The sequence below is a fragment of the Phoxinus phoxinus genome, assembly GCF_949152265.1.
Source record: "Phoxinus phoxinus genome assembly, chromosome: 13".
In the NCBI taxonomy this organism is placed as follows: Eukaryota; Metazoa; Chordata; class Actinopteri; order Cypriniformes; family Leuciscidae; genus Phoxinus; species Phoxinus phoxinus.
The window spans coordinates 18,527,792-18,555,224 of NC_136888.1; the positions used below are offsets into that span (position 1 = coordinate 18,527,792).

At 37.6% G+C, this 27,433-nt stretch overlaps 1 protein-coding gene across 1 annotated transcript; it reads left to right on the forward strand.

Annotated features, from left to right (window-relative positions):
• The first annotated feature begins 3 nt into the window (after positions 1 to 3).
• htra1a (HtrA serine peptidase 1a) lies at positions 4 to 27,409 on the forward strand. Its single transcript, XM_079633961.1, has 9 exons — positions 4 to 2,752; positions 12,369 to 12,471; positions 12,594 to 12,798; positions 23,434 to 23,628; positions 23,827 to 23,859; positions 24,752 to 24,866; positions 24,957 to 25,014; positions 25,240 to 25,335; positions 26,715 to 27,409. The coding sequence occupies exons 1-9, from the start codon at positions 2,287 to 2,289 to the stop codon at positions 26,881 to 26,883; spliced, it is 1,440 nt and encodes a 479-aa protein (XP_079490087.1). The 5' UTR covers positions 4 to 2,286; the 3' UTR covers positions 26,884 to 27,409.
• Positions 27,410 to 27,433: the final 24 nt, after the last annotated feature.

Sequence of the window (27,433 nt, forward strand, 5' to 3'; positions counted from 1 at the left end):
CACTGTTGTAATTATTTTAGAGGCTCATAACAGTTACTATAAAACCACTGTTAAATTCACACACAAAACAAATTATTTGGATACAGGTAAAAAGTACAGGCAATATTTCTCTTCTTTACTCATCATCTGCAGACAAGTCTTTTCAAGTTTCTTCAAGCTAGTATAGCGCTGACCTAACATTTTGTTTTTGTCATTGAAATTGAATGGATAACTAAACCATTAGTCAGACCTGTCCAACTTAAAAGGTTCTGTTCATGAGGAAAACCATAAAATCACCCGCTTTGAGTTTCTTAGTTCCATTTAACCACAATAACAACCCAGCCCTAGTCCTCAGGCCTCACCCCTCATAAAGACGCTAGCACTAAAACAGCCCAACAGTCAAATTGTCTGGTCAGTATTTAGTCTAATTATTTTAATTTTTTATAATTTATTTTTTTGCATGCAGCATCATAAATATATAGACCTACCACTAACATCTCAGACATTTAGTTTGTGTGCGAACAAGCTCTGTGAGACACATTATAGGCCTGTAAAATTCCTGGACTCACTCTCATCCGTGAATGCTGCAGTCCATGTGTTACCACAAAAATGTTTATCAGGCTTAATTCAAGCGCCTGTAAATTATGGCAGGAAGCTGAAGCTCAGCACAGCCACAAGACTCTGTTTGCTGCATGGTTTAATTATGGGTTCAATTAATTTGCTATTTGGATCGTGGGGTCTGTTTACCATCAGATTCATAAATGTGACAGTTTTCCATAACAATGGAAATACATAGAAAGTGGCCCAGATACACATTCTTACTGTGTGTATGTGCTGGTTTAATTAGTTTATTTGTCTTCCTGTGGGTCACATTTAAATATAGTGACACTTTAAATGTTGAATCAGATGTCTCTGACAAATGTTTCAATATAGTTTTGTGTAGATGCTTAAAGTTTCGGAAGATTGCAAAGTTGAAAAACTTACTCCATTAAACATTACATTTTTGCAGCTTTCTTTTAGCTACTCTGCTCTTTTCCTAAAAGTCTTCCTCTTCGCTCCCTCAGAAGCATTTCTTTTCTTAGTTTTATAGCTGGTGAGAATTGGCAATATGCTAAGCAACTCTAAATAACAGCATCATATATACACAACTTCCTTACTTGAGTTAAAGTAGATACTGTCAAATATTATTCCATTACAAGTTGAAGTTGTAAAGACCGAATTTTACTTAAGTAAAAGCACAGAAGTACTGTACTTGTTTTTAAAAGTACTTGTATCAAAAGTAAAAAGTATGGTAAATGTCAATGCATTGTTTTATTATTGTTGCATTATTGTATGTACTTACTGTAGACTACCTTATGCCTCTGAAGCCATAGAATACATCTACCTGTTATAGTAGCTGTGGAATTAAGAGCTTTTAGAATGTTATAAAACCTATAGAAATTAAACAAATGAACAAAGCCATAATAATCTTCTTCTTCTTCTTTTGAACACTCCTACCACCCCAACAAAAGAAGTACACATCTATGTAGTGGAGTACACAATACGATATTTGTCAGTAAAAAGTTTCCAGAAAAAAATAGGCTACTCAAGTAAAGTAGGCTACAGATACTCAAAAAGTGTAGGCTTATGTACACTACAGTACTCACATAAATGTAGGCTACTTTGTTACTGTCCACCTCTGATTCTAGCTAATATTAATATCACGTTTCTATAATAGCAAGTTGACTTATAGATATTGAAACTACAGCATTCCCCGGCCTCCCGAGTGCATGTCATTGCGTCATAAAACGTCTCATTTGTTTAAAACATTTAGCATGGTAATCATAGCCTACTTTCCCATGTTGTTAAAACTGTGGCTAATTAGACATCTCAGTAGTCAAAAATGGCAAACACAATTAGCCACAGAAACATCCTAAAATATCCTATTATAATTTAAGTTTTTCATCGGAAATGTTAACTATAGGCTACATGTACGTTTTTGTAAGAGGTAACCTAGGGTTTCACTACAATTTCAAGATCTGAATCTGAGAGATCAGTCTGAGAGAGTTTTCCTACATCCAGACCAATCGCAGCGCTTGTTGTCATTGTGGTGGAGTGTGCGCGTGGAATCCAGAGCGCTTTTATAAACGCTGCGCCAGCAGAAACTCAAGAGACGCGCATTGAGCTCGCTCCCGCGGCGCACCAAATTTACACAGCTCGGTCCAAAGATTATTCCCGCCAGGAGGCAGCTCGGTTGGTTTTAGAAGAAGACATTTAAACCCGCATAATCCTCAATTTACATTCCTTATTTATTTAACGTTGACAAATATGATTTGGGTAACTCTGTTCTGCATCTGCGTCTTGGTTACATCGTTGCAAGCCGATGCGCGCCTCAGTAAACGCTATGTGGTCGGCGGATGTCCGAGTCACTGTGATAAGTCCATGTGTCCGACAATGCCGAAGGACTGTCCAACAGGGCAGGTGATGGATCACTGTAACTGCTGCCTGGTGTGCGCATCCGGAGAGGGAGAGGCGTGCGGCGGAGTGGGCAAGCTGGGGGACCCGGTGTGTGGAGAGAGTTTGGAGTGCTCCGTTACCGGAGGAGTGGGCTACTCCGCTACCGTCAGGAGGAGAGGGAAACACGGCATCTGCGTGTGTAAAAGTAGCGACCCGGTGTGCGGCAGTGATGGAGTCTCCTATCAAAACATCTGCGAACTGAAGAGGATCAGTAACCGAGCGCAGAGTCTGCAGCAGCCGCCGGTGCTCTTCATACAGCGAGGAGGGTGTGGGGCGGGTGAGTAGCTCACCAAAACTAACTGTGCACACTTTACATGTTCGTTTAAACTCTTAATATAACCTTATATAGGCTAATAATCTTAATAAAAACTAAGAGAGTAGATAGATAGATAGATAGATAGATAGATAGATAGATAGATAGATAGATAGATAGATATATAGATAGATATATAGATAGATAGATAGATAGATAGATAGATAGATAGATAGATAGATAGATAGATAGATAGATAGATAGATAGATAGATAGATAGAGAATGATGGACTGATTGAATGAAAGAGATGCTGGCAGCAGATGCAGATCTTTGCTGCATGGATGGTATATTCATCATCGTCTGCAAAACTATGCACCCCCTTTTTATGATCTTTGTTCCTTTGTAAACCCTCTTGGTTGAGGATGTTGCTTTCTTTTCATGCAATTTTACGGCAGACAGACTAATTTTAATGTCATGTTTCTGTTGATGAACAAACAGTAAAATAAATTGCATGTAGGCTATTTGAGTCATGCATGGGTTTATTGGACTATTGCATTATTAAACTGAGTGTTCAGTTTAAACTGAGTGTACTGTGATCAATGGTAGAACGACCCAAGCCATGCATCTTATGTGTTGCTTAAGTCTCTGCACTCAGTCGCAATTAGTCATTTTAATGCATTTTGATCATCATGTGCAGTTTGGTCATGGCACTTGCACATACACAAACACAGCCTGACCTAAGACCATTGTGAATGGAGAAAAACCAGAGTAGCTTGGTTACTCTTTTTTGTATACAGTATGTGTGTGTGTGCTCTCAGAATACCCCTCGCATCTTACTCTGTGTTTGTGCATATTTGTGTTAGATAGGGTTTTTAGAGTTGAATTTGAGCAGGTTGTAAGGGGTCTGCTTTTATGAGATAGCTCTTTTATGAAAAAAGTTCCTATTTTTTTAAGTTGAAATGTGGTCTCTCTCTATCTTTTTCATTGCTTCTTCATTATTCCTACTGAAAGAGCCTCAATGTATTCATTTTGGCACACATTGAAACTTAAATTGTGGCTGAAAGTGGATAGTTGCCTTGGTCCGGATAGTGGATATGTGATAGTGAATCCTCACACACTTTTTTGGCTCACAAACACTCCTTGCGTCAGCTGTTGAGTATCAGCACTCCAAAGCCTCTTCTGTAGAAGCTAAAATATGAAGGATATGTTTGGCGTAACCATTGACATGTGTCTTGTCTCTGCATATTGGACTAATAAAGGCTCTAAGCAAAGTGCCAAGCTGTGAGAGGTCTGTGGCTTCCAAGTCCTGGCTTCACCTAAAGAAAACACACTGCGCTGCAGAACTCATGATGTCATTTGCATCTGGATCTGAAGGCCTGCCTGCGTCTCTGCACACTTTTCCTTCGCTGGCTGCAGATTTAGGTCATATTGTGAGTCTTATGCATTCAGCAGGAAACATATTTTTACTGAAGCAGAAAGAAAGTCATCTAGACCCTCCTGCAAGACTATGTTTTAGCCTGTTTGGGTTTTTTAATAATTGTGATTGAAGGAAATGGCCTGCACACGGTTAACCCAAGGAGGGGTACGCCACCAAATGCTTTCTAGACTCACATTGCACCTTGAGCTATATTAGCACCGTTCTAAAACACTGATCTGACATGATTTGAAACGCTCTGCAGAGGCAGCAACTCGGCTCATGAACACCGCAGTACTTTAATAATCATTCAAATACATAGCACATGGGTAAAATAGTGCATTTTAATCACACAGCTATTTTTTTATCTAGTCTAATGTGAATTAAATAGAATGTTTAATTTATATTTAACATGCTTTTTCTTCTTAGTCTGCAATCTTGTGTTTATTTGTTTGCCGCAATGTATTTAACAAATGACCTCACCTACTTCACTGCGAAGGATATATGCTGCTTTAGACTTTGTCTGAAATTAGGCATCTTAAAACATAGCATAATTAAGTTGTGTTGGCAGATCACTAGGTTTTGGAACATTTTATATAAGGAGTGTGAAAAAGCAGTTAGAGTTAGAGAGGAAACGTGTTTGTAAATGTGTGTGTTTTTGTGAGTAGTTTATTAATATTGGATCTTTGGGATCAGCTGAAATCTCTATACGGGCCCTGAGCTGGAAAGACTTGGGCAGTGTGTGTGTGTTTAAGTTTATGTCAGTGTTCTCTGTTCTTCTCTTGCATGGTTTTCATTAAGGATTTAAGTATTTTAGGCTTGTTTCCCAGAGTTTTTTGTTGTGTCTTGTGCGTTTGTTTGTTTTCTGCTGTCAATTTTACATATGTTGTCTTTGTTCTTGCTCACGCCAGTTTATTTGTGTGTATATATGAAGATTCAAGAATCACAGGTCTTTGTGTATAACCAGAGCATTAAAATTCTCTCAGGATACACACACTCAGCATATCAGGCTTTTAATTGCTCTCTGTAGTATGTCTGTGCAGTGATTAATGTGCTTTTATCTGTTTTTATATGTTGTGTGTGTTTGTTCGGTGGTTTTCATAGACACTCAGAGGTTTGTCCTGTCCAGACTTCTGCAGATTTGTTCAGTAGCTTTACAAATGCTGATGAGGCACATATTTCTCCAGCCTCTGACTTCTCTTTCTTTCTCTTTCTCAAATCACATTTCACTGAAAAAAATAAAAAAAATAATAAGTTAATGCACATTTTTTACTCTTGTTCACTCACTGATTTTTTCACTGACTTTTATGCTTTACTGTGTCTCTACTGTTTTATTCCACTGTCACTATCTCCACCAGTCTGATTTATGTTCACCCATCCCTATGTATATTTTTGGACTCTTTTCCTCACATCCTCCTGCTAACTGCAAAATAATGAATCACAGTCTCTCAAATCCTTTACTGATGAGCTTTTCTCAGTGACGGTATGCATGTTGAGGTAAAAGATCTCATCCTTTATTTGCCTCATTGTTCCACTGATGTGTATTGTTTCAATTCTGAGTAAGGTTTTGTTCTTTGTATTTATGTAAGTGCGCTCTGTTCGTGCAGAAGCGGTCTTTGTTTAACTCTCTTCAATTAGCATGTTATAAAAGGCATGTTTGTTTATGAGTGCGGTCAAGTGCTTAACTCTTTTTACTGATACGTCTACGTGTGGATGTTCAGTCTAGGAATTAGCATATCTGAGAACAAGTGTGAATGAATTCTGTTATGAACAAGAAGGGACTCATTATTAATGTTTCATGATTTGTCATATTAAGTGATGTCTTTCTCACTGCCCTGGAGCTTAGAGCTTCTCCTTTCCCTTAAAATCCTGCCATCTCCTGCAAATACATTTTCTCCAGCCATCTTTCTCCAACAGCCTCCTCTCCTATAATCTCTGTGCGTCTGTAGTGTAATATAGGCCAGTAGGACTTTCCCACAATAAGGACTCGTTTCCTTCTCTCTGCTCACCTACATAGGCCTCGGCTGAACTCAAATAAACACACTTCTCGAGTCTGAAGCCTTCACAAACCCCGCAGAGAGGCCTCAGACAGAGCTTACACAACTGTAACTGGACACCATAACTAAAACTCAGAGGCACAGGCATGACCTGTTCATGTTCACAAGGTTTCAATCCCTAACCAGTTCTATTGAGTTTTGTTATCATTGTGCTAGCCATGAGTGAGCTCTCCCTGAACAGAGCAGGAGCTGTTTCAGAGAATAGAATAGAATACAATAGAATAGAATAGAATAGAATAGAATGGAATGGAATGGAATGGAATGGAATGGAATGGAATGGAATAGAATAGAATAGAATAGAATAGAATAGAATAGAATAGAATAGAATCAGGGCTGGGCCAGGCTGGTGTCCTCCCATTTCATCACCCGTTATCCGTTGTCTGTGCATGCACATATCAATATTACATTTTTACCATTAAAAAACATTTGCATTGTTTTAATGGTACTTTAGGGTTGAGGTAGGGTAGGTATGGATGTTCATAAAGCCTCAAACCACATGAATATGATGCTGGTAGCACAATTTGATAGGTAGCATTTTTCGTTGTTGAATTGTGCTACTTACTGTTTTAATGGGAGGTAGCAAAATCTTTAGGACAAGTCGACAGAACACCAGATTTACCTTATGTTGTGACGTTGGCTAAATAATTTTTTGGGCCCCCCAATATGTCCCATACAGTAGGTGCATCGCATTAGGTTGTCTAGTTTATTGTAGCAATGTGGCCGCTCAGTTTTTTTTTATTTGCCCAAAATCTTATGTTATAAAAGATAAAGTGCTACGCACAGGCTATTTAAGACAGTATTGGCAATGACTCAAGGACAAATGCTAGACTAAAACGCTAGACTTGCTAGAGTTCTCTGCTCCTCAAATACAACAAATATTCACCATATACAGAGAGAGTTACTTGAATAAAGAAAACTGTACTTATTCAAACAACCAGTTCTTTTTACCTAATGCAAATAAGAAGCAGAGACTTCATACATGATTGAGGCGGGTGAAGTTATGAGGCTTGACTGACAGTTTGAGGATCCAATGGAGTTATGAGGTTTATTCACAAGCTCTTTATTATACATGTCATTGGTTAAATATTTGCAAAACCTACAGACAGATGTAAAGGGTGATCAATAGTAATGATGGGAAAGTAATGGGGAAAAAAATTGGAAATGTTGAAAAGTTCTGCCAGATATTTAACATTTTGTTTATAGAATAGAAAAAATTCCCCCTCTCCTCTATCCACATAGGCCTACACCATTCAAAAGTTTGGGTTGGTAAGATTTTTTATGTTTTATGTTTATATAAATAATTATATATATTATTAATATATTTTAAAATGTAATTTATTCCTGTGATGGCAAAGCTGAATTTTCAGCATCATTATTCTAGTCTTTAGTGTTACATGATCCTTCAGAAATCAGTCTAATATGCTGATTTGGTCCTCAAGAACCATTTATTATTGTTATCAATGTTGAAAAGAATTTATTAATATATTTTTTCATGAATAGCAAATAGAAATCATTTATAACATAATGAATGACTTTGCTGTCACGTTTAATCAATTTAATGAATAAAAGTATTTTGCTGAATAAAATTAAGTTATTTAAAAAAAAATAATGACCACACACTTTTGAACCACACTGTTTACACAATCCATTGTGAACACAAAGTATTTGTGCTGCAATAGTGTTTTGAGTTCACATGAGTATTTTTGATAATTGAATGCAAACTCTTTGAACATCTGGGTTAAAGAATTACGCTCTTAGAGTCTATCAAATTCAGATAAAGCTATTGGAACATGTTCAATAACATCAAACTGTTCACTGAACACTCTTAGATGGCATTTAATCCGTGTCCAAATGTCTTGCAATTTCTTTTTTTAAATATGGAATATGAAGAGTTTCATGTATACGCTAAATTTTAAGATGACTTATTCTGAAAACAAGCTGAAAAGTGGTGCTAATGATGGTGTAACCTGCTTTCTTGAGTCTGTATGTCTCCACCCCCCCAGGAAAGACACCCAGGATCTCTAGGACAAATGTAATTTCCTTCACTCAGACCATATGCTGTAATCTGGCAGCGGTTCAGTAAAAACACAAAGGCCTCATATTTCTGCAGACTAAAGACTTTGATGTATTTAAGTCAGAGCTTAGCAAATTCTTGGCAGGTTTGGATACCAGCCCAATATAGTTTGTAAAACTGTAACTTTACTGATATTTGATTAAAGAAATTAGCCAGGTTGGGCAATGGTTGTATACCACAGGTAAGGTGTGTAAGCATGTGGATTTTTAAAATAAATGTTAAATAAATATAAACATAAATAGTTACATTTATTATTGACAAAAGTAAGGACAAACAATTGTTCTATGTAATATAGTTATTTCCCTAATTGCACTATGTTTATGTTTGCATGAAATGGAAGTTGCCATAGTCTGTTCTTTCCTATTGTTACGCATATCTATGTGAAACGGCTTCTCGAACAAGAAAAAATGTATGGGACTTGATTCTGTCCATCAGGACTTGATTGGATCGTTTAATTATTGTGGTTTGCAAAAGTTATTAATAGTTAAAGTTATAATAAAGTTTATGAGGGCAAATAAATTTAAATGAAAAAAGAATTTTGTGCACGGATAAATCATTTGTAATAAATATCTCCATATTTCATAAAAAATGAAAATTGCCCATTTTGATTTCATGGTGACTTCAAACAAATAGCTCGTCCAATCAGAATTTAGAGTCAGAACTCTCCATTTTATAATAAGGTGTTTTGCATTATTGGATTACTGATTTATCTTTTTATATTGGCAACGTAAAAGCATCTTCATGCGAAAGGTGTACTTTGTTCATCTTGACCATGAGCTTTTAGTTTTATTTTGTTTTGAGCTTTTCTCAAAACATGTGATTATAGATTGAATGCTGTCCCTTGTTTAATGTTGGTCTGGAGCTGGTCAGTCTCACCACACTGGATATTCTGCCGCCATAAAATAAACTTTTGTTTCCTTTTCTTCTTGGTCTGAAGAAGATGGTTAGTTGTGATGGTTTGAATTGTGTGCTCGGTGCTGTGTGTTCAAGCGTATCATCAGATGAAAAGTCAGCAAATGCACAAAACCATGCAGGTGCGAATGTCAACAGTGAATTTGGTTCTGTCAGGGTTGGTAATGTGTTTAACTGTCAGATGTTTCAGTCTTGCAGCACTGTGAGCAAAGGTTATGGAGTCTTAAACCATAAATGCATCAACAGTAGCACTGGTTAAATCATTTTGAAGGTTATAGTAGAATTGTGGCCAGAATACACACTAATAATGCATAAAATGTCCAAAAGGTTTTGTTCTGTCAAAGATAAGAGGTTATGGATTTGTTTAAATCTTTGTGATCCTCTTGGGTTTCAGAACCTGAGCTTGGGCCAAGATGAGACAAGCATGTCTGATTCTATTGTCTCTGCCAGTGCGTTTGACCTAATCATAGGTCTGTCTTTCAAAGAGGAAAAAAAACCCAAATGCCTTTCCATCGCATGGCTAAAGGGAGGATTTGTTAAGAATTCTTTGGCCTTTAACTTCCCACAGTAAATTTCCAGTCCAGTCAGACTGATGTACGGTAAATGTAAAATTATTTTAGACAGTCAATGACAGAAGAGTTTATTTGCAATCTGGTACATACAGTTGTCCTTCTACAGCACAATTTAATTATTTTTGGCAGAATATGATGATGACATTTTATGATGTACATTTACAGTAAAAGTTTGAGGTCAAAGTTTTTTTTTTTTTTAAAGATTTTAAAACATTTATTCAGCAAGCAGACAGTAAAGATGTTTTTAGTGTTAACAAGCTTTTTCATTTCCACAAAAGTATTAAAGGGATATTTCACCCAACAAAATTTAAATTACCACATGATTTACTCACCCTCAAGCCATCCTAGGTGTATATGACATTCTTCTTTCAGACGAATAAAATCGGAGTTATATAATCTGTCCATGATAAAAGTGCTCCACACAGCTTTGGCGGGTTAATAAAGGCCTTCTAAAGTGAAGCTATGCGTTCGTGTAAGAAAAATATCCACATTTGAAACTTTATCGACTAAAATAACTACCTTCCGGCAGACAGCCTAGCAAAGAAACTTAGCATGTTTGGTATCGTTGGACTCGGAATGTATTCAGGAACCTAATGAAATGACTCCCGTGAAAATAAGTCAACAACACCCAGAGTTATAAGTATTTGAAAAATTAATTTTTACCACTAGGTGGCGCTGGTTCGAAACTTCTCAGGCTCCTTCAGGGCATCGTACTGATGATGACCCACACCGAGTTTTGTAACAATACGTTCATGCATTCATAAAGTACAGCATTTTGTTACAAAATTCTAAATGGCCGATGCCTAAAATGGTTGATATGGAAAAACCGTTCAGAAGTTCTCAGCAAAAATAGCAATTTTTGTATCTCCAGACCAGTAGGTGGCGCTGTGCTGAAACACAGCATGTAGCCTCAGGTCATGCTTGTGATGACATGTACCAAGTTTGGTCTGAATATGATAAAGCATTGCGGAGATACAGCCTCAAGTCTGTTTTCACAAGCGCTACGTACAATTAGTTTGTGTGGTATTTGAGAATGGTTTGACGAATCATCTTGAATTCCAGAACTTTTTTGTCAGCATAGTCTGGAGATGATCTGGTTCAATTTTCGTGAAAATTGGAGCAACCGTCTTGGAGGAGTTCGAAAAAGTAGGTTTTTCAGACAATTTAAAATGGCGGAAAGATTTCCATGACAGAAAATGACGACATAGGGTGGAAATTCGATCGGCTTGAGCCAAAGAATCAGAGAAAACAGCTTTTGTTTCTAGCAGTTCAAAAGTCATTAACATAAACATGAGTGAAAGTTTGGACAGTTGGTGGCGCTAGAGGGATTGAGTTAGATACTCCAATTTTGCTATGGTGACTGTTCAGACTGTCCTCTATCAGTGTGCCAAATTCCATAACTTTCCCGCAAGCGGTTCTATGGGTTACCATATACTCCTATACGGAAAAAGAAGAAGAAAAAAAACAGAAGAAGAATAATAAGAACGCCAACGATTTCAAGAGGTGCCTACCACTGTAACAATTAGGTCTATATGATGTTGAAAATGAATGCCAAAAGGATGAAAACAAAACCAGGCCTATTAAATAATTCAATAATGAGGAACTAAAAAAACAGAGAGCATTTAAACTCAAGATAACGAATAACGATAAATGTCAAGCAGGTGTGATTGTTAAATGAGTGTCATAGTAACAGATTAATAGTGGGAAACCCTTCTTGCAAATCTGAGAAGACTTGCTGTTAAAACTATAATTAGGTTGAATTTCTCAGGTCAGAATGCACGCAAGCGCCACGCTGGATGTGACTTTAATTACACTTGAGCAAACAGCATAACTGTTCATAAACCACTCCACTCGTTAATTTTAATGTCCCCTTACTTAGCACAAACTCATCTGGCCTCAGACACATTTATCTTTTGAACTTACATGCTTTCCAACTGCCAGGTCTTCTTGGGGTCCCTGTGATCCCGTATAATTAAAAGGACTAGTCCATCATTGCAAGTGACTGTCTTACTGATTGGATCGTCTGTGCCTTTGTGTCTGTGATGCTAAACAGTCTGACCCTGAGGGCGATGGAACGAAAGAATGTAGAAAATTAAAAGAGCAATTTTCATACACTTTGTGTATGTTTATTATGAGCTTTTTGAGTGCTGATAATAAACTCTTTTGGTTGAAATGGAAAAGAATATCTCTCACTTCTTTTCCCTTCATGTTGAAATTACAGAGGACAAGAGTCAACATTTCCAGACATGTCCTCCAAGAGACTTCTCAGATCTTGCTCCTCACGTGTGTATGTGTATGTGTGTGTGTGTGTGTGTGTGTGTGTGTGTGTGTGTGTGTGTGTGTGTGTGTGTGTGTGTGTGTGTGTGTGTGTGTGTGTGTGTGTGTGTGTGATGCTGACTTACGTAAGCAACAGAAGTCCCATATTTACACAGAAAAATCCCACCACTTGTCTTTTTTTAGTTAACGACTAGTCTCAATTCCTTTCCGTGTCCTGTTTAAGTGATGTCATTTGATATTTTCAGATGTTTGTCCTCTACTGTCCATTTCTTCCATTATTATACATTCTCATTACATCTCATTCTGTTTGTTTATTTCTTTTTCTCTCTCCAGCTGTCCATGATAACCCCAACAGCCTGAGATACAAGTACAATTTCATTGCAGATGTTGTAGAGAAGATCGCCCCTGCCGTGGTTCATATTGAACTCTACCGCAAGTAAGGTTCTCAAGCTTCCATTAGTCTATAAGATCAACAGAGGAACATTTGACCAAATGTATTTTTCTTTACCTCCAATTCCATCTCTCTTTCTCTTTCATGCCCTTTGCCTCTTTTTTTAGGATGGTGTACTCAAAGCGTGAGATGGCAGTGGCGAGCGGGTCAGGGTTTGTGGTGTCTGACGATGGCCTCATTGTGACAAACGCCCACGTGGTAGCCAATAAAAACCGTGTGAAGGTGGAGCTTAAAAACGGAGCCTCTTATGATGCTAAGATTAAAGATGTCGATGAAAAAGCAGACATCGCCCTTATAAAGATTGATCCACCGGTAAGAGGAATCAATACAGCACTGCTTTTAAGTCACCATAACTTTGTCCAGTAAGACATGTTCCTGGATCAACATATTTTGTTGTTCCTGGAACAGCCTCCTGTTCAAAATTTTTGAACTAACCCTATGCCTATCCCTACTCCTAAATCTAACCCTACCCATAACAATCAGAAGGAAATGATTGGTGAATAAGAATGGTGCAGAAGCCTTAACTCTGGTTGTAAGCCTAAACTTGACATAAACTGTAATCTTGTCTCTCAGATCTGATTGATTGATTGATTGATTGATTGATTGATTGATTGATTGATTGATTGATTGATTGATTGATTGATTGATTGATTGATTGATTGATTGATTGATTGATTGGAATGTTATTCCAGGATCAACAAAGATGTTGATCCAAGAACGGGTACTTCACCGCTTTGTCCCCCTTTGGTACACATTGCTTTTTTAGCAGTAGAATGAGCATTATAAACACAAATCCCATGTTTGTTGTTGTGAAAACTATATAACCTACTGTTTTTTTTGTATTTTTAAATCTATTTAGTTAATATTAATTTAGACTAATATTTCACGCCTTATCCTTGCAATCCCTGCTACACATTCTTACGGAATTAGTTTTTCACATGTTTAATGTTTATTGCTAGTATTGCTAATATTTAATATTTATTTATTTTCACGTACAAAAAGTAAAGAGTTTCAGATCTTATTTTGTACTCTATTCGTGAAAAGTGCCATATATCCTTCTACAACAAATCCAAGCCTCTTACTGGCAACAATAATGGCAACGTTCAGGTTGACTTCCCTTAAATATCATCCTTTAGCTGTTCTAGGTTGACCAGAGGAAAGGGTAAATGAGGTTGAGGAAGGTTGACTCACAGAGAGAGGGAAAGTTTCCTAGGCCTCAGGAACATATGTTGTACCCTCTTCATTAGGCATAAAAGTGTTTTTGAGCACATACACATTCACACAGAGACTCGAATGCTAAAGTAATGCTCCAGAAAGCAGTTGACTGTATTAATGACCATTATTCTCTCAGCAGGCACTTTGCATGTTTAGCCTACCACATACCAAACATCGGTGTGGTTTGTGTACTGAGGTGGACAGATTGAACAGTTTTATAATGTCTTTTTTACACAGAAAGCCACCACACCGTGGTTTATAAATGGAAGCGAAGGTTTTGTTTTTGATCCTGATTGTTTATACTGAATTAGGGCTGTCACTTTTGAGAAAAATCAAATTCGAACGGATATCAAATACCAGCCTATGTATTCGAATATATTCGAATATCTATTACCATCCGAACCCCCCCCCCCCCCCCCCGCGCGCGCGTGCAAAAAAAAAAAAAAAAAAAAAAACGTCAATCTAAACTTTACTAACAGTTTGACAGTCATAAACAGGACTCCCAAAATTACACTTATAGGACTCATATCTGCAAATAAACCTTGCCTTTACATGTGCATCTGCACGGTGCCGACCGGTTGTGCAGGAAAGTATGCAGTCGATGTTGGACGCCTGGCGATGCTCTGGCCGTCTGCTGCGTTTCTGGGGCTGTTTAAACCTGGCCGCGTTTTCTCAGATCGGATAGCTATCAAAACGATTCCATTTACACCTGGTCACATAGGCCTAAATGTGATTTAAACCGGATATAAATTCGATCTTCAATTCCCGCGCTATATGCAGATTTAATGGATTTAATGTCACCGAAAGCAACATATGAGCTGCATTTTATTGATCATCAGCTAACATCAAAGACTGCAATAAGAGAGAGCGGCAGCCCTGGTAAGATCATTTCGTTTCTTTACTTTTAATGAAGATTATTATTATTGTGTGTTAAAGCGTCTGCGACTTACTTTCACTTTGATTTGCGATAGTTTGCACATTGGCTTGACGCTTGATGAATAGATCATCTGCGGTGATACGTGTTGCAGCGCGCCGTCATATCTGACTATAACATAGCAGCCTGTAACACGCTTTCAAAATAACACGCTTTTTTAAAATAAAAAGCAAACGGTCTTATCATAGACTGTAAAAAATGCGCTAGACATGGCACTTTAAAAACCGAATAGTTTATTTGAAGTTCGATTACGGTTATTTCACGTCATGTTCGAATGCATATTCGAATATCGAATAAAAAGTGACAGCCCTATACTGAATAGGGTTCAAGAATGAATACGTACCGCGATGCTGCAAATATGCCAGGCTCTGTTTTAGCATATAGTTACTATTAGTGCAACATCAAAAACCAAGTCCAAATAAACTAAGAGTGTTTCATTAACTGAAGAAAAAAAACTAATTGGCAAGCTAAAGATTACAGGAATTCAAACTTGACTATATTTCAGCAATTACCGCATTCACATAGTAATATTTGGAAAGGAGACTTTTCATGTAACCAAAATAGGAACATTACTGACTCCATAAATATAGAATGACCAACGCAATCCTTATAAGGTGTCTTAAAATTTTCTATTACCCACAACCCCCCGCTCACTCAGGTCAGTGCAGTGCACTGTGCAGACTCTTAATATATGTCAATGCGAGCTGATAGACACCAGCCAGCATGTTTGGCCGACAATCCTAACCTCACAATCACTCAGGCTCTTAAACATGTTCTCCAGAGAAATAAAGCACACGCAAGCCCTCTTTAAGTTTGATCTGAAGAATGCATACTGCTTCAAGATCAGATTCCTTGACTGCTTCTTATCCCGATCCCTGCAGTCAAAACAGATCCCATGGCAGTGCCTACAGTCTGAGATGTTTTATGTAGCTCTCTCTCTCAGCTGGGGCTTCGGATGCTGCTGGATTGAATCAGTGACTCTTTAACGGCCAGCTGCTAAAGAGTTTGCCCCAGTTTGAGTGAGTGATCTTGAATGACATCATGGCCATGTGTGTGTGTGAGCTACAGCGAAAGAGTTTAATAGAGACAGTTCAGACTTGTCTCTGAAGACTTGCCTCTAACTAACAGGACATTGGCTTGGCATTGGCTTGAATGCCACAACAAGTAAGTTAGAGTTCATGCTCTGGAAAAGGATCAGGCACCGCAAAGACCCCGGGGAGACTGAGTTTGTGTGTGTGTGTGTGTTTGAGAGAACTTGTGTGTGCCTGCATCCCTGTAAGCAATTACTGCAATTTCTTCTCTTTTTCTGAGGCATGTTGTGAGGTTTTAAGTAGGTCAGTACTTTCAGTAAGTATGCTTATATGCTGTTATAATTGAGCTTTTGAGTAGTCCAGCTACAGACTGAGCCGCCTGCATGCGTCTGATTAACATGTATGTTGGATAATGGCAAGCTGAGCTATATCTATAGGTCTGGTAGTCTGTGTTGGAAAAAAAGGATGAGGATGTTGAAGACGAACATCCAAATATCAAACCTTTTACCCTGTTACAGTTTACCTCTCTCAATGTAAATGAAGTTGCTCCTGTTGTAACAGCTGTGCTCATGAAGCTCTGACACCCCATTGTCTGAGATGGTTCTCTGTGTCCCACACCCATTCCCATTTTACAATTGATGATGACCATTTGCTGTGACCTATTGGATGTGATCAAATGGTGCAGAAACAATATAACTTGACTTTCTTCTTCTCTATGATAATTAAGCCATTTTAGGGATGAGCTCATTCTAAAATATAATTTGGAGTGGAATCTGAGTCGAAACTACAATTTCTTACATCAGACTTAAAAAACGTTTTTTAAATATTTTACAAAATATACATTACTGCTTTAGTCCAACTGAAATCAAACATTTAAAATGCATGTAAAGTATTTTACATTGTTTTTCAGTTCATGCATCCTCTGGGAATTGAACTCTTGACCTTGGTGTTGCTATCTCCATGCTATATTATTTGAGCTACATGAATGCTATTGGAAGTAGCAAACCTATCCTTTTGGAAAAATACAACTACAAAAACTGAACAATTCGAATGAACTGATTCACTAATAAATCAGGGTGCATGTAATTCATTGAATCGAGCCAAACAAACTGAGATTTGAGAGTTTGTATGAGTGGGAAAACAGAGAGTGTTGATTATTCCTCAGCTAGCTTGGCTATAGGCAAAAAAACAAACAAACAAAAAAAACAGTGATGTAACATTCTGTCATGGTACTCCAATATTTGTTAAAATGTTAGTTCTATCACAGATTTGTGTTACTACCCAACACTGCAAACTTCAGAGTCTAAACTCACATTCACTAACATATAGTATGCTCATGCCTTAACTTACTTGATGAGAAAAAAATGAGCTTATATCACACAACACAGTTTCACTAATGCAGAAAATGGGCAGCACATGGTGGATGAACTGAGAGGGGAGTCATAGAGCAGATTATTTATTTTCTTCCCAATCTTTTGTCCTCCACATAGTCTTTCTTCCTCCTTCTCTTTTCCTTTATTGGTGGCTGCCTGTCTCTTGGGAAATCATTACTCTGACTGCAGAAGCCAGACTTCAGAAACAGCAGAAAAGAGGGGAAGGTTTCCCTCTCAGTGAGAGAAAATGTGGTTAGGGACTGAAAGTGTGTGTGTGTGTGTGTGTGTGTGTGTGTGTGTGTGTGTGTGTGTGTGTGTGTGTGTGTGTGTGTGTGTGTGTGTGTGTGTGTGTGTGTGTGTGTGGACACAAATTTAACCCACATTCAAGGCAATGCTGTACGGATGAGGAGCTCTGAAGGGTCCAACCTCCACACTCAGTTGAACTTCCCATCATTCCTGTTCCCAAACTCAGAAGCTCCAGGAAAATGAATCATTTTCATGTCTCAGCCCATCACACATTTAATCAACTCATTTGTAAATCTCCCATTTGTCTTCCTTTCCATTCCTCTGCTCTGGTCGTGAGCCAAAGCAAAGAGAAAGGTTCCCGTTTAGCATAAGAACATTAAGGCTACATGGTGTGCTTGCGCACACACAGATTTCTTTGGATTATCGATGTTCCAGTGACCTAAAATGCAGTCCAGACTACTATAATGTGGCTGACTGCTGGTTGGGCCAATTGAGTCATTTAATATTACAGGGTAAGATGTGAATCACACGTGGGAAAAGTGCAGTAGTTTTGGTCAGAGTGGAAGTATGGAAAGGCATAGAGGATGTACATGGTATAATCTACCATGTGTGACATTAACGTGGAAATAGAATGTCATTGAAACCCCTTTACCACCCCCCTCCCCCCAAACACACACTCAGAAACTCACAAGTCTGAACTCGTCTCAGGTTTGCAGTATACGGTATCCCATGGTCCCAGGCTGATATTACCAGCTGCTCTGTGATTGAATACACCAAAAACACATTGGAAGGAAGGAAAATCATTTCTTTTAAATATTGCAATTGTTTAATGCAACAAGAGCAGCAAATAAACAATAAGTCTCCAACGTCTCAGTTGGAGAAAAGGACAATTTAAGCTCCTATATATATATATATAGGAGCTTAAATTGGCATATGGTACACATGAGACACATGGTAGATTATACCATGTATATTAAAACTACTGCACTTTTCCCACGTGTGATTCACATCTTACCCTGTAATATTAAATGACTCAATTGGCCCAACCAAAAGCCAGCCACAATATAGTAGTCTCCTCTAGAGTTTTAAATAAGATCTTAACCGTCGCTATGTTTTTTGGATATGCAGGTGAAACTCGAAAAATTTGAATATAAAGCAAAAGTTCATTTATTTCAGTAATTCAACTTAAAAGGTGAAACTATAGACTCATTACATACAAAGTGAGATATTTCAAGCCTTTATTTGTTATTATTTTGATGGTTATGGCTTACAGCTATGAAAACCTTTTCACAATATTCTAATTTTGAATTTGCTGTTTTCATAAGCTGTAGCGTCATCAAAATTATAACATATAAAGGCTTGAAATATCTCACTTTGTATGTAATGAGTACCAAAGCACCAGAATACATAATGCATGTCTCCCCTCTCCTCCTATTCAGTGTGTGTGGCCAGTTGTATGTGTGTAGGCCAGTTGTAGTCTTATCAACTTAGTCTTAATTATCTTGTATAAATGCTGTACAATTAAATTATTGAGCTGAAATTGTCACAAAAACAGGCTTGTATGAATTCAGAATTTATAGGACTTTTAAAAAAGACTTATTGTTTTAGTCTGACACTTTGTGTGCATGAAAATACACTTAATGTCACTGATGCTGTATCTCAAACATGAGCACAGTTTAAGAAAAATATGAGATTTCCAATTTAACAAAATCAATTTGATTTTATAGCTGTCAGTAATTGTCTTATCTGTGCCTATTTTTATTACTCATAGGGGCTTTTTTGGAGAAATCTCAAAGAGTGTGCTATACATACTTACATGAAACATAATTGAGAACTTTATTAAGTCTACTGAGCTTTGATGGAGAAACCTCTGAGATCTCCTCTGGGAAGAACCTTCAATAGCTCACTCACTGAAAATATCTTGCAGCCACATCCAACAAAAACCCACCAAGTGGAGAATCCGGTGCTTGCAATTAAACTGGCGCTTATCTTCTAAAGTCACTCACAACGCAGTAATTAGAGGCACAACGTGGGACGAGGTGCCTACTGAAGGGCACAATGATGACAGAGCGGGACGGTGATCTCAGTAACTCCGGTTCCTAGTCAGTTTTTACTGGTGAAAACTGAAAACTGATGTTTAAAAGCAGACACACATTTTTAGTAGTGCATGGGAATGTCAACCTGTGGAAACTCTGTCACTCTAATAATGAACTAAACCTTCGTCAGACTGTTACCCATTTTGCACCTGCATAAGTGCTTGTTAAAGTTTAGCTACTGGAATGGTTTTTACAGATGTGGGCAGTGGAAATGCGGTTTGATTGAAATGAACCCAAAAGGAAATTAAAATCACCTTAAGAAATTAAATATATCACTACCAATTTTATAGGTGAGGAAATTGACTATCATTCAGTGTTTTTTTGTTCACATCCTCCATATCATTATATAAATGTTTGAGAGGTGTCCTTACCCTTAAAATCAAGTGGTATTTGTTTTCATTGTTGTTTTGTGTTGTTCTCTGTCTGACATGAGTAGTATGTATTATATCTCTACTGAAAGATCTTTTTTTTGTTTAGCTTTTTTTCTTTGCCTTTCTTGTGACACATATCTTCTATCTCTGTTTGGAGATCCTTATCGCCTTATCTTGGAGGTCTTATGGGGACAACAAAGTGTTCTTTTTCAAAGTTCTATAGTGTTTCATTGGCATCGGGTGAGGGTGAGACTGTTTTTACATGTCCCAGATTGACTGGTATTTTCAGACTGCGGTATCATTAACACAGACACCTGGGTAACTGGGTGCTTTTATAGGCCAGATGGATGCAGGTGTTTCTGCTGGTAAATGTTTATAAGGAACTGCTGACCTGTAGTCTCACATAGAGCTTTATTAGAGTTCATGGCCTGTTATGATAACCTCACAACCTGCTGAAATGACCAACGTAACTGGTCATCATCATATGTTGTATGTCAGAGTAGCTTGTCATATACACAAAATTATATAGTCTACTTGTCCTTACACTTTTCATCTATGGAATCAGCAGAGCGTTAGTGACTTTTACGCACCATGCGCCTCAGCACTCGGTAATCTCGCTCTGTGACTTTAAGTGGTCTTCCGTTCAGCTTCGTGGCTGAGTTGCTGTTGTTCCCAACTGTCCAATAATGCCACTTACAGAAGACCGTGGAATATCTAGGGATGAAATTTCACAAACTGACTTATTACAAATATGCCATCCTATCACAGCTTGAATTCCCTGAGCTCTTCAGAATAACCAATTTTTTTCACAAAACTTTTTAAATGCAGACTGCTTGGCAAGGTGCTTGATTTTATACTCCCGTGGAAATGAGTCTCTCAATTAAGAGGTGTCTCAGTCTCAATACTTTTGTCCATAGTGCATACAGGCCTATATAGATAATACAATATATACAAGTGTATACACATTAGACATTTTATCTGAGGGCATTTTAAAATATATTAAATTAGAAAACAGTTATTTTAAATTGTAATAATATTGAACAATATTACTGTTTTTGATGTTATTTTATTTTTAATCAAATAAATGCAGCCTTGGTGAGCATACGATACTTCTTTTAAAAACATAAAAAAATCTTACCGATCCCAATCGTTTGAACTGCAGTGTATGTATATATAATTTGTGTTTAAAAAAAGATTTTTTTTATGTTTGTTTATTTGTTTGTTTGCAGCTGTGCCTACATATGTGTGTAAATCAGATACACACACACACACACACACACACATTAATTACAAAGCTTTTTTTTAGCTCTTTGACCATTTTTGATATCCTGCCAATGTAACCACTGCTCTAATATACTGATAATAGCCTAGTTTGAGTTCGGACATGAACACTGAGTCATCTTTGTGGTGAGGAGAAAGAGTGAAAAGTAAAGAGGGAAGCTTTTATGGTGGTTTTATCCTGTAGATAAGTTAGTAAATGGAAACTATCATTTCACAATTCACACACGCACAAAATGGTTGACCAAAATGCCACATTGACTCAAAATGGCTGACTTAGCTTCATTGTGGCTAAATTCTAATGTGACCTTTGTGTCTAAAGCATGATCTCATCTTTTTGCAATGGTAACCTAATAGAGCTTTGATATTCTGACAGGAGCATGGGCAGTGTTTGGCTGATCTTTGATTCCGGCACACGCGCATATTCGCACACATATACATGTGCCCTTCTTCATTAAGGCGGATATACATGTTGATTAAGATTGCTTTTTAATATAAACTGTGCAATAAACAATTATAAACTACATTTAAGTTTTGTAGCCTATATAACTTTATTCTTAAGCTTGCTTGAAAATAAATTAAGAGTATATGGTTATGAATTAAAATTTCAAGACTAGAGGATCATATTGTCATGACATTAATTTAGCCCATTGCTGTGCATAATTTTAGCCTCTAGCGAGGAGGGAGTAATACATTTCTTTGTCTTGTTTGCCAGTCATCATCATCTTTATCCTCTTCTATTTTTAAAACCCCGCTAGCACAGGTCGAGTTCGCTGAGAGTTCACCTCGTGATAAATGCTCAGGATCAGTTTACTACTCTTGACTTACAGTTTCCTTCCTCTCCACCAGGTAGCTACAGCCTGTGTAGAAACTCTGCAGTAACAAGGCAGCCATTTTGTTTCTTGTTTAAGGTGTTAGTTCAGATATACCAACAACGATTCTTCCAGTCTAACATTTTATGGTAGGATATAGTGGTAATATTGTGAAACATTTTCCTGTAATTTCCAAATCAGGCCTTAAGGCCAGTTCACACCAAGAACGATAACTATAAAGATAACGATAATGATATAGTTCTAAAAATCGAAATAAAGTTCTAAATATAAAAGAATAGCAGAGTCCAGACCACAGCTATAATGATAACAATATAGAGGAACGATATCGTTGGGATCACTTTCAGAAATATTTTTTTTTCCCAGCGGTTGAACGATAAACAGCCAACTAGTGGTTGACAGCCAATCAGAATTCATTCAGATTTAAGGGCTTGAGTATTTAAAATGGTAGACGACATTGCGGATGTCATGGGTTAGCTGTGATGAATGAATCTAACGACGACAGGAATACAATTACAACAAGCTTTAATATAACATGCAGGAAAACTCAGAAAAATAAGGGTACACAGCTACTTGCATAAATGAGAACGGACAAAGGAACAGACAGAAACTCAGGGTATATATGCATGAGGCAAACAAAGGAAATGGCATGTTGTACATATACTTTTTAAACTGCAGTGCGCAAGCTTAGAATAAACTGACTGTCATCGTTTGTTGGTGTGGACACAAATATAGTTATCGTTATAGTTATCTTTATAGTTATCGTTCTTTGTGTGAACGGGCCTTTAGGGAGCTTAGACAGACATCACACGACCTCTAAACAATCCAATATTGAAAATTTCCCTCATTAACGTTTCAATAATGTTTTCTTAGTAAAGACATCTCACATTGCTATCCTCCAAATAGCCGCAATTCATAAAAAGCCCATATATGCGAGGCAAAATGAAAATGTGTGTGCATATCAAGCTCAACGTGTCTCAACTCTCTGACTCTATTTTTACTGTCAGTAAACAAACTAGACACCAGTGCAGCTAAACATGCATATTCTGTTGTCACGTTGATCGTCCTCAAGCCCCTGTGATGAGAGGGGAGATTCCGTGGATGATTCCCCACAGGAAGGGCAAAACAGCATTCTGATTTGTCCCGTCCTGTCCTAAGTGCCTATTTTCCCATGATGTCATAAAGGTTGCCTGGCGATAAGGTTTCAGAGGTCTGAATTTAAAATCCAAACTCCTGTTTAGCAGACACTTGATAGCGGACGCACAGAGGTGTTAGAATAGGACTGTTTGTATACCAGTTCTGGGCAGTTCAGGAAACTGAAGGGTAGACTTATGGAACGCCTGCACAAGCATTTATCACATGACTGACTTTGCAATGTCATAAAGTTGCTAGAATGTCAAAAACAGCTGTGTTGGGTGGCCACTATTGGATATCAATTAAAGTTCTTTTTATAAACTTTTGCAGGCTTTAAGATTGTGAAATTTGGGATTATTCTTGTTTTATGGGCAGATACTGAAATAAAGGCTGCATTTCCCATGTAATCGTTTTTTCTTCTTTTCTTCCTGGCCAACAGAGTAAGCTTCCTGTGCTTCTGCTCGGCCGATCGGCTGACCTCAGACCAGGAGAATTCGTGGTTGCTATCGGCAGCCCATTTTCCCTCCAGAATACGGTTACCACAGGGATAGTAAGCACCACGCAGAGAGGCGGGAAAGAGTTGGGTCTACGAAACTCTGATATGGATTACATTCAGACTGACGCCATCATTAATGTGAGTGAATAATTGCACTCTTTCTAACTGCAAATTGTATTTCTTGCTTTATTTTTTATTTAAGTAATTTATTACTTTTTTATTATTTTTATGTCTGTCTTTCCATCTGATGGTCTTACCATGAGGCTCACATATGCACGCACAAATCCAGACACATAACCCAAGCATGTCCTAACACATGAAATGTCTCTTTTACAGTATGGCAACTCAGGAGGACCATTAGTCAATCTGGTGAGCATTTCCTCATTCCAAAACTGTTCAGCAAAATCCCATAAATGAATATACACTATGTATTTGCACAGAGAATGACTGTGTGGTAATCATCAGGACCCATTTTCATGAATGTGTCTGGTGTTACAGTAATGTTACCCAGTGAGACCCGATGTTTGACATAGTGCAACTCTAACCCTCAGTCAAATGTGTAAAAGGGCATCTTTTTAAAGATCATGTCCCAAGGATTACAGTAAAGCGTGAATATGTAAGGGATAATGTACATAATCGAAAGATAAACCCTGATAAGGTGATCAGGACCTGCAGTGGAGGAGTCTTATATCATCCCAAAGGAGGTTTTTTTGTGATAATGACCATTTGAACGTATCCTGCTTATTAAATGGCTACTTACCAGATGAATAAATAATGATACATGAAATACTTATTTGAGTCATTGTTACTTTAGTCTTATTTATGTACTATTATACGATTTAGAAGTACTTTCTTTTGGCTTTTATTTTCATTATTAAAATAATTTGGCTTATTATTTTTATTTTTAGTAATTATGTTATGTGGTTTTGTGTGTAATTTTTAATTACAAATTATTAGGCATCATTTCTAATTTTCATTAGTTTCAGGTAGGTTTACATTTTTAGATTTTGTTTTAGATTTTATTTCAGCTACATTTTAATTACAGAAAATATTTTTTAATAGTTTTGGTTAAAATAACAATCCTATTTAAGTTAAAATGATCACACATTATTTTAGAATCTAGTATATGAGATTGAATGAAATATAATTGAATGAAACAAGTTTATTTAGATGTTACTACATGATGTACATTTCCTACATTTTTAAAGTATGTCAACAGCAGGATAATCATGTGCATACCGGATCATTTTTTTTCCTGTAGGATGGTGAAGTGATTGGGATCAACACATTGAAGGTGACAGCCGGAATCTCCTTCGCTATTCCGTCAGACAAGATACGTCAGTTTCTTGCTGAGTCGTATGACAGACTGGCCAGAGGTACGACACAGCGTATCCAGACATAGAGTAGCGGAGTGTTACTTTATTCTTTATACTAACTTACATTTTGTTCATCTGGCTGTTTTACAGGACGAGGAGCGACGAAGAAAAGATACATCGGTGTTCGTATGATGACCCTCACTCCTGCGTGAGTACATAACCAAGTCCATGCATCAAATGAATGAATACTTACTTTAATAAGGATAATGTCTTCCTTATGGAAGATTTTACAAGATTATGTAATCCTATGAGATCTCTGTTTTTATACTCTGTGATTTATAGTACCATATTACACTGAGTGTTAGTTTTAATATTTTCTTTAATACTTTGATGGCAGCAGATGTGATGTAATTCTATTCATTCTCGCTCGCAGACTGTCCAAAGAGCTGAAAGGTCGACTGCGAGACTTCCCTGACATCACGTCAGGAGCCTATGTGATTGAGGTCATCTCCAAAACCCCAGCTGCAGCGTGAGTCACCAAAACTCGAAGTCCCATAATGCCAAGCAGGTCAAGAGCGCAGGTCATCTCATTTGGCAGCACTCGCATGCTGTTTTTACTGGCCACATGCTCTCTGCCGTCATGCTTGGAGGGATTTTGTATTTGGCTCCATCTGTCTCCACATGTTTTAAATTTAAGTTTGAGCCCCATCAAAAAACACTCGCACAAAAACCTGCTGATGTTCATCTTTTCAGCCCGACATGTTTATTGACTGACTGTTGAAACCTCTTCTTCTGTTTTGAAAAGCATTATGTGCGTAAGAGCGAGAGAGGCATCTAAAGTGCTGAAAAAGCATATGAATTAAAGGGATAGTTCACCTAAAAATTAAAACTCATGTCGTTCCAAAGTTGTATGGCTTTCTTTTTTTTCCGGTGAAACTTTCATTGGACAGGAAAAAAAACAGCTAAAATATTCCTACAGAACCAAATAAAATGTCATGAAACAACATGAGGGTGAGTAAATGATGACAGATTTTTATTTTCGTGTGAACAATCCCTTTAAATTCGACTAACAACTTCCAGTTAGTCGCCCAGATCATGTGACTCAGGTCCTGTCACTGCCACATCACATCCGTTAGCATTTTTAGTGCATCTTGTCTTCAATACATGTCTGTTAAAAACAAAAGCAAACACCTACTCGAAGGCAAATTTATGGTTTGCAGGTTCGTGTGATGAAATTCTTTGTGCATGAAACACTGTTTTGTTATAATTCCACAGCCACAGTCCAATCCACTGCCCACCACATCCTGGTCCAGGACATTTTTAGTTTTCCTGAAAGCTTGGACATGTTAAGAACAAGCTCAGATGGCACCCAGACACACAAACAACTGCTTCTTTCCTCTCGGTGCGACATCACTACGGTTATGATTCACAATTGAATAACAGATGATCACCAAATGTCACACTTGCAGTCCAACAAACAGGAAGTACTTGTGAAGTCTAGTATATAACCTAGGTGGATACTCTGTCAGAGCATGTGGATACGATCTCAGTGTGTTTGGTTTGACCTAATATAGATGTAGGAGTAGGCCTATATATCTGAAATATGGCCATTTGAAAATATGGCCAAATAAAGCCATTTGAAGTGATAAGGTCTGAATTATAGAGCCATTACGCTTTTGAATGTTGATGTTTTGATGAAGCGTACAGTTCTACAACAACTGTAAAAATACATTACGTACACCCTTCAGCGTTGGTTTTGGAAGCTTTTTTGGAGTAATTCTGGGAAATCCAGCAATATTAGATTTGTACTGGAAAAGTTTCAGTCTTTGTGATCATCAAAATTAATTTTATAGTCCTCTTTAGTCACTCCTCACATGCTTTTCCCCTCTTCTCTTGTCTTTTCTGCAGAGGTGGACTTAAGGAACACGACGTCATTATTTCCATCAATGGTCAGCGCATCTCTACAGCAACGGATGTGAGCGCGGCCATCAAAAAGGACACCAGTTTACGTGTGGTGGTTCGACGTGGCAACGAGGACGTCATCCTCACTATCATTCCCATGGAGATTGACCCTTGAGCTGGTGCTCATCGACCCCACCAATGAACTTACCGGGTGTGTCCTCGGCCCCGCCCCTACGAGGGACGTCTGGCCAATTGTCCGTGCTCTTGAAATGACGGGCAGGGTGAAAGCTCAGCCTGAGATTTTAGACTGTACAGAGCACATTGATGTAGACTCACATTTATTAATGTTTTTATTTTAATCATAATGAATGATTTAGGATGCTACTACTGTTTATTGTTCGACATAAGCCATTGGATAGGATTAGATTTTACAGAATACACATTTTCTCTTCCATTACCCAACAATTTAGTGCACAGCAAAGAGGGTTTTTTTGGACTTGTTTGGAATTTTTGTAATATAAATTAAAAATGTTGTTGTTTAAACGATTAAAAACTTTTTGATATTGCGCTTTTCTAGAGCAAAATGTTTCAAATGTTTTTTTAATAAAAGTTTTACTGGATAATTTGAAGACTACAATTGCACCTGACAATGTTTTAAATAAATAAATGAATAAAAATGTACATGACAAAACATGGTGGCGTAATAACAAGACATTAATGGCAGT

Bases quoted from the DNA above. Each gene is read 5' to 3' on its own strand.
- htra1a (XM_079633961.1), top strand. From the start codon at position 2,287: ATGATTTGGGTAACTCTGTTCTGCATCTGCGTCTTGGTTACATCGTTG. The intron at 23,860-24,751 runs GTGAGCATTTCC...TTTTTCCTGTAG, and splicing joins GAGGACCATTAGTCAATCTG to GATGGTGAAGTGATTGGGAT. The intron at 24,867-24,956 runs GTACGACACAGC...GCTGTTTTACAG, and splicing joins GTATGACAGACTGGCCAGAG to GACGAGGAGCGACGAAGAAA.